We start from the raw sequence: 15,687 nt of genomic DNA on the forward strand, positions 1-15,687 counted from the left end.
TTTATTGGGTAGACTTTGGCTTAGCACACACGAATGACATGCTCCAATCTAAGATGACAAAGTCAGTGTGTCCAGAGGAAGCAGAAACTGGAGGACAAAGAGCAGACTTTTCTAGTCCTAGCAACAACAATAACAGAGTGACTGAACCCAACAATAATTGAGCAGCTGGCTACTACTTGTTAGATGCTGAGGAGCAGTGTTAAGAGAACACGAGTCAGGAGGGAAACACAGAGGCTCGGTGCTTACAAAATGTCTAGGCAGTAAGAAAGACTCCCCCAAACATCTCTTTGTGGGGGAGAAGTGAGTAGTTTATAGAGAAAAGCATTCTCAGAGGATATGGGGGCCCAAAATACCATCCAAACTCTACCCCAGCAGATGTTAAAGGATTTTATCTGGCATAAAGTGGATATAGAGAAAATGTTGAGGCTGAATTTTGGTGAAGATGAGTGCCTGTTACATCATTCAGCCGGTCAGCCCACATCCAGTGCAGTGTCTGTTAAGTTCCTGGCACTGGGTAAATAAACATATTCCTGCTCTAACGAGGCTGACAGGTTAGAAGGGGAGGCAGATAATAGCACATAGGCAAGAAAATATATAACAAGTTGTGTGGTGCTAAGTGGTATGAGGAAAAAGAAGGTGATGTATGGAAGAGAGCACTTTGTAAGCGGGTGGGCAGAGTCAGCCTTTCTGAAGACCTGACACCTCATTCTGGAAGGATCCAGCATGCAGGTGGCTGGGGGAACAGTCCCTCCAGGTCAAAGGAACAGCGTATGAGGTGCCAGTGTGCCTGGCATGTTCTAGGAAGAGCGAGGGCACTGGGGCCTGGGACAAGGTGAGGTAGGACTTAGGTAGAGCCCTGTGGGCAAAATATGGAGTCTGGGTTTCCTTCTGAGTGGGACAGAAGCACTGCAGGATTGTGGGTCTGCTTCAGGAGCAGCGGGATTTGTGAGCTGTGTTCCTGCTACATCTCAGCAACTACACCAATGCCTGGCCCACAGCAGATGTTTACTCAGTATTTGTCTAACGAATGACTGAATGAAATGAATGAATGATATGATGTACATTTTTAAAAGCTCCTTTGGGCAGTGGTATAGAGAACAGATTGCAGATGGGCGAGGGATGCAGGAAACCAGCTTGGAGAGCCAACCGTGGTGGAGACGGGATGGCTGTGCTGGATGCCCAGGGTGAGGGGAAGATAGATTTGCTGAAAGGTAGATTTGGGTGACAGAAAAGTCAGGAGGCCTCCCTGGAATTTGGCCTGAGGAACTGGAAGGATAGAGTTGCCCCAACAGAACACTGGAGGAGAAGCAGGTTGGGGGAATGCAGATTGAGGGTTACATTCTTCACATACTAATTTTAAGATTAGGTGGCATTCCAAGGCAGATGCTGGGTGGTGGCATATTCAAGTCTGGAGTTCTGGGAGTCAGTCAGGGCTGATGAGATAAACTTGGAATCCTGAGAGTATTGAGACTCAGGGAAGGAATATAGGGACTAGAGCCAAGTCCTGGGAAATCCCCTCGTTTAGAGGTCAACATTCCATAGAGGTCAGGAAAGGTAAAAATCTGGGGGGCCCTTCACGGAAGATCCAGAGAGATAGCAGGAAAACCAGGAGAATCTGCTGTTCTGGAAGAAGTGAGGGGCTCAAGAAAAAGAAAGAGCGGGCCATGGGGTGAGATGTTGCTGAGGTCAGCAAGACTATGATAGAAAATCGGCTTCTGTGCTTCATGAGGTAGAGAGCACCGGGGACCATGCCGAGGCTGGTGGAGGGGAATGAAGGAGAAAGGGCCTGATCCTGGATGGGGGTGCTGCCCAGGCAGGTGCGAGGAGCCAGGAGGAGGAACACAGCGGCGGCCTCCTCTGGGCCCTGATATTCTGGTCCTCGGCTGCATGGCCGGCGTTTGTTTTATTTTGCTTCCTAAGTTACACATACATTAAACATATTGTTAATATAAGCCAAACATCACACAATAAAAATGTGTCTTTAGAGGCTGAAATGGAGAGTGAAGGAAGCTAGTGAGGCACATTTTTTGTGGCTCGTTCTATAAAAGGGAACAGAAAATCGATTGCGGGGGGTGGGGGATGCAGAGTCAGGGGAGGGTTGTAAACCCCCTATTACATGACGCATGTGCAGGCCCCTTGCACACCAGTTATTCCCTTGCCATCATCCCCTTTCCACGCAGGGCCTGTTCCGGATCATGCACACGGATGGGGACACTAAGGACGACGTGGGGGCAGGGCCAGGGGGAAACAAAACTGTCAAATCCCTGAAAACTATTTTCTTTCTCAATTTCAAAAAGCTCCTCACCACAAAAATAACTTGTGCTTGAAATAGAGGGAAAAGATTTAATTGAGTAGTTTTAAATTTTGACGGTAAAAGGAATTATGAATAAGTGGTGAAGAAAAAAAAGGCAGTCCTTTTGAGAATAAAAATCTATTGACTACGTATTTTTCAGCTGGGCTGTGTGTTACAGGAAGGAGGATGAGGAATCAATTGCTGATGAGTTCCACCAGCTCTGCGGGTGGCAGCGCCAAAACAAGGTCTTCCATGCTTAATTCTGTTCTCCCTCTCTCCCCCCCCCCCACTTAAACCGAATCTCTGAATTTTAACAATGTGTTTCTCAAACTGCTCCGTTAAACCCTGAAAGCAAAAGCAAGGAACGTTTGTCCTGAAATAGATGTCAATTTCAGGATAGAATGATTGAATTACAATCCCTGGCCATGGATGTGAAATTTGATCTTTTTTTTTTTTCCTTTCACACACATGATATTTTCCTGACATCTGTGCAATACAAATATATCTCGAAAGTGTGAAATGGAAAATCTGCTCTACTAAATATATAAAAGGGACCCCGAATGAAGTCTCCATGATGGCGTTTGTCATCATGGACACAGATGGTGTCCTTTCCCAGCCCCCTCCCCCCAGCACCAGCTTAAGTTCCATCCACTGAATTCTCCTCAAAATATTACATGTATAGATGCCTGGTAACACCAGGAAAGCCTGTCTGTACACTGCATCCTTAGTTTTTCCATGTGCATCAGAAAAAGTATGGGTACTGAATGAATAATACAAATAGTGCACCTCACATGTTGCTATGGGAATCCAGGGGACTGGAAGGTTAGTGGTCTTTGTGATTTTGCCAATAAGTAGTAGCCTTATTGTCATCCTTCTCTTCAGTGCCCATGTCACAGGACAACTACCCACAGGTCCCTTACAACCACACACTGGGACAGGATGTATAAAATCACCAATATGCTGTGTCCTAAAATATTTATGTAGGCTTTAAAACACCTAAATTCAGGGAGGGTCCAAATAGTAGTTAGAAAGTCCATGAGAAATATATACATACAATACCCCTGCCTGTAGAGGGGGGAGGCATAAGGGAGTGTGCTACTGGTATGTTTTATGCACGGGGGAGGGAGTGATACTGCAAGAGGCCACATGGAGAGAGAGAAGTGTGGGGGCGGGGCGACAAAATGAGGAACCAGAGAGAAGTTGAAAAGGTAAATAGCCAGGTGAATCACAGGGAACACTTTTGATGCAAAAGTTGTTCAGCTGCGACTCAGAGGTCAGAATAAAAATGCTTGACTATAGTACTTGGAACCTTGTTTATTAAAACCTAAAATTCTAAATATTTTACACACTTTGGACATTGCATAGTTTTCTACCACTCCTATTCACAAGGAATGAAAAATACCATAAACCTTTTCTTTAATATAATAAATTTAGTTTTCCAAATAAGAAAGGGTTATTACAGAAATGTATAGAGAACAGCTTTAACAGAGGGCTTGAAGTGGTTATTAGACAACCCGCAGGCTGACCCACACAGTCTTAGGAATTTCTACTACATATATTGCAAAGTTAAATGATTGCTCATATTTTTCACCCTCCAATTTGCTCAATTAAATAAATCAATAAAAATAATCACAGGATCATGGTGTTGGAAGTGACCTTTGGTATTACCTGCTTCAACTTCCTACTTTCAAAGAAAAAGTTAACCTCAGCAAGGAAAGATCACTTGATGAGAACTGCCTAGAACATTTCAGACTCTTTTCTCTAAAAGCCCATGAAACATCAAATGTGCCCAGGGCTGCATTACAGAAAAGACACAGGTATTGAACCTCCTGCTTTCCTAATGTAACCTGTGTTGTCTGTTAGGATGCAAAAGGCAGGAAATAAATAGGAGAGAAGCAGGTGTCTCAATGTAAGTGTCATCTATTGGTTCAGAAATCTGCCTATGAGGAGACTCAGCCAAGCTTGGCTGACCCACGTAAGGGGGTCAGACTGCTGGGTTATTTCAGAAGCACAACTTATGGTGGTTAAATATGATTTGCACAAATAGTGGGTCATCGGAGGCATTCTCTAGATGCGTCTATCAAATTAGCAAACTCTGGGTGATAGAATCAAGACCTTTGATACGCCTTGGACCACAACACTGCCAGGGTCTTTAAGGGACAGAGTACTTGGGCCAAGCTTCCTCTAAGGCCACAGCAAGACAGACATGGCAGTAAACAGGTAAATTTTGTCAAACTGGAGAATCCAGATCATTCAAGTGAAAAGTAAATAACCCAAACCTGCAGCCCTTGAACCTGCTTTCTACGTGTTTCTTTTCTTTTTCTTTTTTTCTTTTAAACTAGTGGAGCCCCTGTCAGGGGCAGCATGGTGGAAGGCCTGGATTTGAGTCCAGCTCACCATTTCCCTTAAGCATCTTACATAACCTGATTCCCCCAGCTCACTGACGAAGCAAAGGATTTCCACTTACCTCCTGCCTATACAGTTAAAGGGCATTTTTATGACCTGAAATCCACTAATGAACATTCCTGAGAACATATACCTATATCAGGCGAAGTGCTAGGTGCTAACAATGTCCTTGTCCTGAAGAAGCTTATCCCATATTGAACATAAGGAGGCTGTGGTACATTCACCTCTCAGGTAACTGCAGTATGATAACTGTTACCTTAGCTGTGTGAACAAAAAGGCTACGAGAAGCAAGAAACAAAGTGGTTAATTAGGCCTAGCAGGAACTGTTATTCTATGACGTGATTTTGATTGTAACTTAAAAAAAAAAAAAATGAGTGCACAACTGTGCAAAATTGTGTGACCAGATACCTCAACTATAATTAAATCATAAAATTACTATAAGTGCATGAAAACACGTTGCTTTCCTGTTTAGGGCAACCATTGCCTCACTCGTTCTTATCACAAGCAACAGTGCTAGCAAGTTTTATAAGCTATAAAAAATTACATCACCAAAAGTAAGTCTAATGCTATTGCCAATTACGCATAGGATGGAAAAGCTATCTAGTGCCTTTCATTAGAAACAAACAAAAATCAATAATTGGAAATAAGCTAATTCCTGATTATCTGACACAAGGTTGTAATGAATAAACAAATAGGGGGAAAAACCTGTTATCCAATGAATTTAACAATCTTCCCTGTTCCCAAACCCCTGACAAAATGTTTTGCTATAGGGGACAAAAAAAAAAAAATAAAAATAAAAGCCCTGTTTGAATGGTTGGCTAATTTTATTTATGTGAGAAACACAAATAGTAGGGTCAAAATGTAAAATAGACCATAAATTCTGTAATCCGTCACTGGTTTGCTTGTGTAGTTTGGGCTACAGTTATTTGTCTTTCCTAAACTAACTTCTTTTACTCCTCTCTCAGTTTTGACAGAAGGCTAGACCCAGAGAAATCAGCTTGTCCAACTTACTTTACAGATAAAGGCCGAGACTGAGGCGTGTCTTGCCATGACACATCTTGCCTTTTAGCATTTCCTTTATATAGTCATATCTGATGCAGCATCATAAAGGTAAAGCTTAAAGTGGTCTTTTAATACATCCATCTTTAAAAGCCAGAAGTATAAAAGGAATTAAGCCAAGTGACGCTGTCTTCCCCAACAGGAGCAGCTGCAGTCCCTCTCTCCTGATGCACTGATGGGCTGTCACAGCTCAGGATGTGGCCTCCCTACCAAGTTAATCATGTCACAATCTGAACAAACTTAGGCAATTTGCCTTTATGAAAAATCCACGCCAGACAAAAAGAGGACTGTCATTCCACAAAGCAGCCAGCTGCACGAGCCTGGGACTAGTGTGGAATTAGTCAGAACATGGTTTATTAAACAAAATACTCAGATGTCCAATTTGTAGGTCTAAGAATTAAAGTAATGCTTTGTTTATCCAACGCCACATTCCAGAGGAGGTAACAAACAGAGGGAACAGGAATTCCACCACAGTCTCTCTCTATCAACCAGGCACACACATTCATACCAGGATAGGCCTGCGGACTGTAATCCCTTCTTAGTGGAAAACACACATTTTCAAAATGAATCCCCAGTCTAGAATGAATTACCGTAATAGTCACAGCCGGAGCGAGTCCGCTGATGAGAAACGCAGATCTGGCCACCTGCTTTGATAGGCCTTGGACCACAGCACTGCCGGGGTCTTTAAAGGCTGGCCTTTTCGGGTAGGGCATCTGCCCTTCTAATTCGCGTTTGAATTGCAGGAAAAAAGAAGATGCCTCCTTTAACGTTTGAACTATGTTGCTCTTCCTGTATCCATTTCTGCTGAATACAGCATTGTTATCTTTTCAAAGAAAAGGGTTTAAAAACAAGGGATCTGCACCACTGCAGATCCCAGGAGAAGTACGCACAGAACTACAGCAACGTCAAATAATATCTCGGGCAACTAGGAAAATCCCCACACGCTGTCTGGTGTCAGCCCAATGCAGACTGAGGCGCGCTGTGCCCAGAACCACAGGAAGCCAGGCATCTCTGCAGCCTCTGTCCCTGCCAGCTCCCCCCACGCGCTTAAATTGGGCACGGAAGAAGTTATGGTGCCCAGCCTCTGTGTGCAAGACAGGGACCACGCATCCACACTCCAAATTCAGCCAAACGGCCCAGATGTCCAAGCAGCAGATCAGAACGCCCTGGAGCGTGGAGGGGCCACATTGGATGAGCCCAGATTTTGCAGCATTGTCACGGTCCGGGAATGTCAGGGCAGGAGGAAGCGCACCTCCAGCCAAAAATGGACCGGACGCATTTTGCCGCTCCTTCCTCGCCTGTCTGCAATTGGCAATGCGGTAGGCGACAGGACTGGCTGCTCCGGCTAAAACTCAGGTGGCAGGCCCGGCTGAGCGGAGCAGCCGGCCGCGAGCCCAGAGGCGCTGCGGGAGCACCGGCACCGCGCATCCTCCCGCCTGCCACCACCCAGGGGAGCAAGGGCCGGACCTGGCTTCGCGCGCCTTGAGCGAGCACCGGCGGTCTCCGGGCTAACCATCCGTATTGCCGGGGACACAATGTCTAACAGCGAGCGCACGGCGAATAGCAAATCTAGAGCCTCGGTTCACAAGGGGTGGGTGTGGGCTGGGAAAGGGGATTATTCAGGTCTCTCCGCCCCCTCCCCTGACACCTCCTCGCCACTGGGAGGGCGCTGCGGGGCGGGGAGGCGCTGCAACCCGCTTGGGGACTCCTTTGTTTCTCTCCGTCCCCCGCAGGAGGGCCGGGTGCGCCCGACGTACCCAAGCCGGGGTCGCCACCCAGGGATGCCGTCCGGGTCCCCGGCGGCGGCGCGTCCCAGGCTGACAATTGAACCTCGCGGGAGTAGCGAGAGGGTGGGGAGGAGGGTGGATCCCGGCCCTGGGGAGGGAGGGCGCTGCCGGGACCTCGCGAGCGGCAGGGAAGCCGCCCAGAGAAGGGCGGGGGGGAAGGGGAGGCAGGCGATGTCCCCGCCCGGCGCCCGCTTACCTTGGCAGCCCCGGCCTGGGCACAGATCATGCTCCCGTCAGCGCGCCGGTTAGAGCTGGGGGGTGCACGTGCCCTGCATAGTGCACCGGGCGCCGGGGACCTGCTGGGGGAACCCGGGCGACCGCCCGCTGTCGCGCCGCTCTGGCTGCCGGGTGCCCCGGGAGAGCTGTGGCCACGGTCAAGGCCACGGCGGGGCGGCGCGCGCGACTCGGAGTGTGTGCACGAGCCGCGGGCCGGTTGGGTCAGAGGCGCACCGCGTTCCTGCTCCCACAACCGCGCCTGATGCGCGGCAAAGCAGCGCACTTCATCGCTTTATCTTCCCGCCTGCATCCCCTCCCTCCCTGCCTGCTCCTCTGTGGGTACCAGACTCCAGAACCAACCACGAGCCGGGCTCGCTCTCAGCGCTGCCCCGCCCCGCAGCCTCCGCGCGCCCCCTCCCCGCCCCCGCCGAAATATGGATTGATTCTTGTTAGCGCCGGCCCCAGCCAGCCAGCACCAGCGCGCATCCTGTGCAGGACCAGCACCGCCTGGCTCATCGGCCCTTTTGTGTGTGTGCAGTGTATTCAGAAAGGATGCGGCGCAGACACCCTGGGCGGGTGCCCCGTGACAGCAGTTCCTGGCCTCTGTCTTACACACTTTCCTTGCCTCCCTTATACCCAGTGCCGAGCTCTCAGAGGCGCGACCCAGAACTGCCCCCGGTAGGTACCCATCAAGCACCCAAAACAAACATCGTAATTACAAACGCAAAGGACAAAAATTACCCCGGAATATCTATCTATTGTCGGGCAAACCCAGCTTTCAAGGCGAGTTTTCTAGTAAATTGCATACCGTGAGGGACTGCTAGCACTGGAAGGACGCAAAGTCTGAACCCTCCTTCTACAGCCACCAGAGAAACCGAGAGAAGAGAAGCTGTTGGCAGCTGGCTGTCCCGTGTATGGAAAACCTGCACGCGCTGGGTCACAGGCTGTGATCCCTGACCTAACCGCCTTCTGCACGATGCTTATTTAATCCTTCCCGTTCTCCTGCCCAGCAATCCTGCATAAGCTAGTTTTCACATCCTGAGAAGTGATCTTTCTTCCCTTACCCCAAACCCAGACCTCCTCTAGAATAAACAAAGAGTCCCCCTGATTCCGGAACTCCTTATGGAAGCCCCCATCTTCCAAAGCCAAGCCTCCTTCCCCCTTCGGGGACAGGTTCTGAGGGTGGCTTCTCACTGCCCAGCCTCTTTGCCCTGATTTCACTCTCACAGCTGGAACTTCCCAGAAGTGGGAACCTTGGCAACGTGAAGCCAGCCTCACTAGCTGTGCCTCACTAGCTGTCCAGCCTCTCTACCTGGGCCCCCTCCTGCGGGGACGCACTCCCTGACCTTTCCTTAATCTACCTCGGTGCCCAGTTTCTTCCTGACAGACCCTTTCCTCTGCCTGGCAGCAGCCAAATCTGGTCTGATGAGCCCAAAGCTGACCACGATTCAAACCTCAGCTGACAATCCACACAGAAAGCTGGGCACCCGTTTCTCCAGGAGATTTTACTTTTGGATTAGGATCAACTCCTATATGAAGAAGCCCCTTCAAGAATAGACTTGGATGGGCTATGGCAGTAAACAGCAACAGCAACCAACTGTGTGCTATTTCCAGGCAGAGACTTGGAAGGAAACAAACACTCTTGCATAAACCTGCACCCATGGTTTCTAAATTAGCACAATATCCCGAGCCACAAGAAAGAGTAATTTTTTTTTCTTTTTTTTGCCTCCACTAATTGCCTGGATGCTCACCTCATGATTTTTAGTGGTGCATCAACTTGGCTCAGAGACATTTTCTCCCTGCTCTGTCAGGGAAAGCACTTGACAAATCAACATCTCTCCTGAAGGTTATTGACGTGACAGTCCTCAGGTGTGCTTTATTTTCCTCGCAGGAGTTTCTTTTTTATACTGAAGGCAAAAGATATGCAAGTAGCAGGACACAGCATTTCCCATTTGAACACATCGAGTAGATAAAGAAACTCCTTGCAAAGCCCCTTCTGCAGGCCGGGTGCGAGAGTAACATACTGTCTCTTGTGTGCTGTCTTTTTATTCCCAACAACCTCACTGCAGTCTGGGTAGTATCATCCCATTTTACAGAAAAAAAAAATAAAAAAGAGGCTATGTGGAGTCTATAACATTTCTGAGGTCTCATTTTGAGCAGAAGATCTTGAATCTAGAGTTTACTGATGCCAGCGGCCATTCATTTCAAAGAATATTTGACGGGAAAAGGAACAGATGTGGCATGAATTTTAAAGCCATCCATTTAGTAGTTATATTTATTATGTTTCTAATACACTCAAAATAGTGTTACAAATATAATCATACGAGGTCAAAGTTTCAATACCCCCTAATCCTCATCTTATCTAATGCCATGTTTGAAGAAGGATAACAAATACCTGTATTATCATGATGCTCTTGCAACCTTGCCCACCACCTTTTTCGTAACTCAGGGGCCCATAGGACCCAGGGAGGCACTGGCATGCCTGACCATCTCAGGCCACACACAGGTCAAGACGACTGGTCCCTACAATGTCAAGAAAACCATGACATGAGCTGATAAGGGGCTTCATCCTCTGGACCAGACCTTCACCGTCACATCAGAAGTGAACGCTTCCTATCTCAGAGAACAAAAGGGCCAAGCTGTGGACATTATGCTCCTGGTGGAAGGTCTGGCAGAGTTTCTCTCCGCTGGATCAAATTTAGCCAGTAACACAGGGTAGTCATTTGGACACCTTAGGTCCTAAGGCTCAGGATAATAACTTGGAGAGCTAGTGTACCCAACTTCGATCAGCTGAGCAAGTTACCTAGAGTAACCAGGCCTTCCTCTACTGAGGGAAAGAGAATTTTAATTTGGGGGGATAAATAAACCTATAGGTGGCCAGGGAGTGGTGGTGGCTCTCTGAGTAGTTATGAAAACCTTGTGGTCTGGGGGACGGAGGGGGCCAAGCAGAGGCTGAGTTGCAGGAAGGAATACAGGGCTTTCTTACAGGAATCTAGTCATTCTTTCAACAATTTTTTTTCAAATGTGCTGATTTCTGGAGATAAACCTTAGAGAAGACAGTCTCCGACACCATGAAGAATAGAGTTGAGGGTATTAAAACATGTCATTAAACAAGCAAGCTCCACATTGGATAGATGCATTGACAAGTCAAATAGAGGGCCCAGCCTCTATATTACACCTCACAAAGGTCCTGGGCCAGGTGGGGCAAGGAGGGTGGCAGACTTCTTGGTGCCAGAGTTGAGAGAAAAAGGATCAGTAGGAGTGGAAGGTAGATAAAGGGATTAGAGGAGGAATATCCCAGATTAAAGTGACAAGGTCGGAAGGCACACAGAGAAATCTGTGGCAAAATATGCTGGCACGGATGTGGAGAGAAGGGAACACTTTTACACTGCTGGTGGGACTGCAAACTAGTACAACCTTTCTGGAAGGAAGTATGGAGAAACCTCAAAGCACTCAAGCTAGACCTCCCATTTGATCCTGCAATCCCATTACTGGGCATCTACCCAGAAGGAAAGAAATCCTTTTATCATAAGGACACTTGTACTAGACTGTTTATTGCAGCTCAATTTACAATCGCCAAAATGTGGAAACAGCCTAAATGCCCACCAACTCAGGAATGGATTAACAAGCTGTGGCATATGTATACCAGGGAATACTATTCAGCCATTAAAAAAATGGAGACTTTACAGCCTTTATATTAACCTGGATGGACGTGGAAGACATTCTTCTTAGTAAAACATCACAAGAATGGAGAAGCATGAATCCTATGTACTCAATTTTGATAGGAGGACAATTAAGAACCCGGTGGGGTGGGGAAAGGAAGAGCAGAGAGAGGGAAGGAGGGAGGGGGTGGGGTCTTTGTGTGAGCCACACCTTTTGGGGGCAAGACACAGTTGTAAGAGGGACTTTACTTAATAAATGCAATCAGTATAATCTGGTTTCTTGTACCCTCAATGAATCCCCAACAATAAAAAATAAATAAAATCTGTGGCATAGTCAGCAACATTTCGGCCTGACTGGAATGGAGACTGTGGCAAAGGCATGCGAGGGTTATTGCATTGTGGTTTTAATTTGCTCTTTCCTGATGACTGATGATGGTTAGCATCTACCCCTGTGCTTATTTTCCATCTCTATGTCATTTTTAATGAAGTGGCTGCTCAAAACTTTCACCCAGTTTAAAATGGGTTGTTTGTTTTCCTATTGTTCATTTTGAGAGTTCCTTGTATGTTCTAGATTCAACTTCTTTGCGAGACATGTGACTTCTGAATATCTCCTCCCAGTCTGGGACTTCTCTTTTTATTCTCTTAGTATTGTTTTTTTTAAGACAGAGTCTCACTGTGTCATCCTCTGTAGAGGCTGTGACATCACAGCTCACAGCAAACTCAAATTCTTGGGCTTAAGTGATTCTCTTGCCTCAGCCTCCCAGGTAGCTGAGACTACAGGCACTTGCCACAACACCCGACTTTTTATTATTTTTTTTTTCCTTTTGCAGTTGTGATTGTTGTTTAGCTGGCCCGGGCTGGGTTCGAACCCACCAGCCAGTGGTGTATGTGGCTGGTGCCGTAACCACTATGCTATGGGTGCCAAGTCTTTCTTAGTATTTTCTTTCACAGACTAAACATTTTTTTTTTTTTTTTTTGTAGAGACAGAGTCTCACTGTACCGTCCTCGGGTAGAGTGCCGTGGCGTCACACGGCTCACAGCAACCTCTAACTCTTGGGCCTACGCAATTCTCTTGCCTCAGCCTCCGGAGCAGCTGGGACTACAGGCGCCCGCCACAACGCCCGGCTATTTTTTTGTTGCAGTTTGGCCGGGGCTGGGTTTGAACCCGCCACCCTGGGCATATGGGGCCTGAGCCCTACTCACTGAGCCACAGGCGCCGCCCATTTTTGAAGGTTGATGTAGTTCAGTTTATCAACTATTGTTTTATGCATCTTGCTTTTGGTATCATAAATAACTCTTTTGACTAACCAAGATTACAAAGGGTTTTCCTTATTTTTGTTTTATAAATTTTATGATTTTACATTTTATATTTAGGTCTTTGGTATTATTTTTTAGGACACAAGACTGGGTTGTGATTTTTAAAACTTTGTTGGCTTATTTGTATATTAAATATTCTCAGTTATTCCAGTACCATTTATTGAACAGACTATACTTTATTGATTGAATTAGTTTTGCAACTTTTCAAAAATCAGTTGGCCAATTTGCAGGAGCCTCTCTCTGGATTCTCTGTTTTCTGCCTCTGATCTGAGTGTTTATCCTTTTGCCAATGCTACAGTTTCCTGATGACATAGATTTATACTGTTTTGAAATGAGGTAATATGAGCTCTTCAATGCTGTCCTTTTTCAAGATTATTTTGGCTATTTACATTTCTTTCTCTTTTCATATAAATTTAAGAATGTTTGTTAATATCTACAAAAATATTCCTGCTAGGATTTGAATTAAGAGTATGTTAAATTCATAGATCAATTATGCAAGAACGGACATTTTAATAATCTTTCAATTTATTAACACTTCCCAATCCATAAACTTAGTGTATCTCTACCTTTATCTAGGTTTTCTTTGATTTATTTCATCAGTAGTTGAGGTTTTCAGCATATATATTCCATACGTATTTTATTAGCTATACATCTAAGAATCGCATTTTCTGATACTACTGTAAAATGTATTGACTTTAATTTTGAATTTCACCTTGAATTAAATTGTACCTGGGATTTATTTTAGTCAAGTATGGATACACAGACATGAAGATGTGGAGATGATTGTCACGAAGGTAGAATTTTATTATATATATTCACAGATCCTTAAAACAGAAGCCTGGAACACCCCACAGAGCCACATGGAGAGCACCTGGGACCAGTCAGGAGGCCAAAGGGACCAAGAAAGAGAACACAGCTCAGGGTTTTATTTTGTATCCTGTGGAAAGGAATTGGTGGGACAGAATAGGAAAGTTTGAGGAAGTTTAGGATTTAATAGTTTGAATAATTTCAGAGTCTCTGGCTGTAGTCTTTGGTTGTTTTGCTCTTGACCGTGGGAAGACTTAAGGCAGGGATATACCAGCTTCGTGTGTGAGAATTAGATAAAGGTGATGCTTGGGAATGTGGCTGGTCTCTGTATGAATGGTGAGCTCATAGGCAACTTGTTTGCTATTATGAGGATTTAGAAAACCCTGTGGGGGGGTGGCGAGTTTCTCCTCAGCCAGAAAGGTCCCTAAGATGTCAATGCATCATGAAATATGAAAAAAAGAAACATAATTACAACTCATTAATTGCTAGAATAGGAAAAACAAATGATTTTGGGGGGGGGCACAAACACACCGTGCCCCAAAATGCCCAGTTTAAGAAAAGAGAAAATTGTATTAAAATTGTAATACTCAATATATAGCGATAACAAAAGATCAATCCAAGTCACGTTTGAGCACCTGTTGTGATTGCCGGAGTCAAACGTGACTTTAGTATTACAATTTTTTTTTATTATTATTAAATCGTAGCTGTGTACATTAATGCGATCATGGGGCACCATACACTGGTTTTATAGACCGTTTGACACATTTCATCACACTGGTTAACATAGCCTTCCTGGCATTTTCTTAGTTATTGTGTTAAGACAATTGCATTCTACATTTTCTAAGTTTCACATATACCTTTGTAAGATGCACCGCAGGTGTAATCCCACCAATCACCCTTCCTCTGCCCACCTCCCCCCTCCCTCCCCTCCCTTTCCCCCTTCCCCCTATTTTAGGTTGTAACTCTTTAGCTTTCATGTGAAAGCAAAAACTTAGTTTCATAGTAGGACTGAATACGTTGGATACTTTTTCTTCCATTCTTGAGATACTTTACCAAGAAGAATGTTTTCCAGCTCCATCCATGTAAACATGAAAGAGGTAAAGTCTCCATCTTTCTTTAAGGCTGCATAATATTCCATGGTGTACATATACCACAGTTTATTATTCCATTCGTGGCTCAATGGACACTTGGGCTTTTTCCATGACTTAGCAATTATGAATTGGGCTGCAATAAACATTCTGGTACAAATATCTTTGTTATAATGTGATTTTTGGTCTTCTGATATATACCTAGTAGAGGAATGATAGGATTGAATGGCAGATCTATTCTTAGATCTCTAAGTGTTCTCCAGACATCTTTCCAAAAAGAATGTATTAATTTGTGCCTTCCTTGCATCTAGGCACAGTGAGCCTGGGGAGATAGGCCTCCAGGCATCTCTGGCTGGTGGGATCTGCCTATCATCACCCCTGTGAGGATACAGGGAGCCAGAGAGAGACTTCTGGACCTCAAGAGGAGGACTAAAACAGTGGAAAAACGGCAAGTGGTCGCGTGTGTTCAATCCGTCTAAACCCGCCCGCAACTGTAAGTTCAGTAGCAGCGAAACTGCAAACCGGAAAGGCCTTACCTGTGAACTGTTTTGGTGTCTTTGGACTCGGCACTCAGTTGAACTGCCTTGGGGAGAGCCTGAGATGGAGTGCGGAGAACTTTGGCGGTTGTCTAGGGCCCCAGTCTGAGCCGCTGAGCCAGACGGAGCTAATAGTGTTTGGCTGTGGGTCACAGGGAGCCATTGTGAGCGATCTGCCCCGGCAAGCTCCGCCCCTGGGGTCGCAGAGCTAGAATGGGGTGGGAGCTGGTAACCCAGCGACCCAGTAGCCGAAGGGTGGGGTCTGAGTTGCTTGCAGCCCTAACCCTCAGGGGCAGAGTGAGACCGGTTTTGGCACAATGGGTAAGTGGGTAGACACTTCAGCAGTGATTCCAGTGACAAGCACATTCCTGGGAAAGCTTCTGCTCAGCAAGTTTACAAGTTCAAAGTGCCTTTTAAGTGGGCTGAAGAGAGATTTAGGGTATCTACCTGCTGGGGTTTGAGAAATCAGCAGCCTCCAGTCGTATCAGAACTGTGATTAACATCTCATACCCCAGA

General features: G+C 46.0%; 1 protein-coding gene across 6 annotated transcripts in view; it reads right to left on the reverse strand.

Annotated features, from left to right (window-relative positions):
- Positions 1-8,057, reverse strand: part of HECW1 (HECT, C2 and WW domain containing E3 ubiquitin protein ligase 1) — a 458,920-nt gene extending 450,863 nt beyond the window's left edge. For 3 of the 6 annotated variants that reach the window (XM_053608468.1, XM_053608464.1, XM_053608467.1), the window contains exon 1: positions 6,349-6,885. In XM_053608468.1, coding sequence (XP_053464443.1) covers positions 6,349-6,471 — 123 coding nt within the window. In that variant the 5' untranslated portion in view covers positions 6,472-6,885. Of the gene's footprint in view, positions 1-6,348; positions 6,978-7,741 lie in introns of those variants that run through there. The other 3 variants (XM_053608465.1, XM_053608463.1, XM_053608466.1) reach the window with 3 other exon arrangements.
- Positions 8,058-15,687: the final 7,630 nt, after the last annotated feature.

This window comes from Nycticebus coucang, chromosome 11 (assembly GCF_027406575.1).
Source record: "Nycticebus coucang isolate mNycCou1 chromosome 11, mNycCou1.pri, whole genome shotgun sequence".
NCBI lineage: Eukaryota > Metazoa > Chordata > Mammalia > Primates > Lorisidae > Nycticebus > Nycticebus coucang.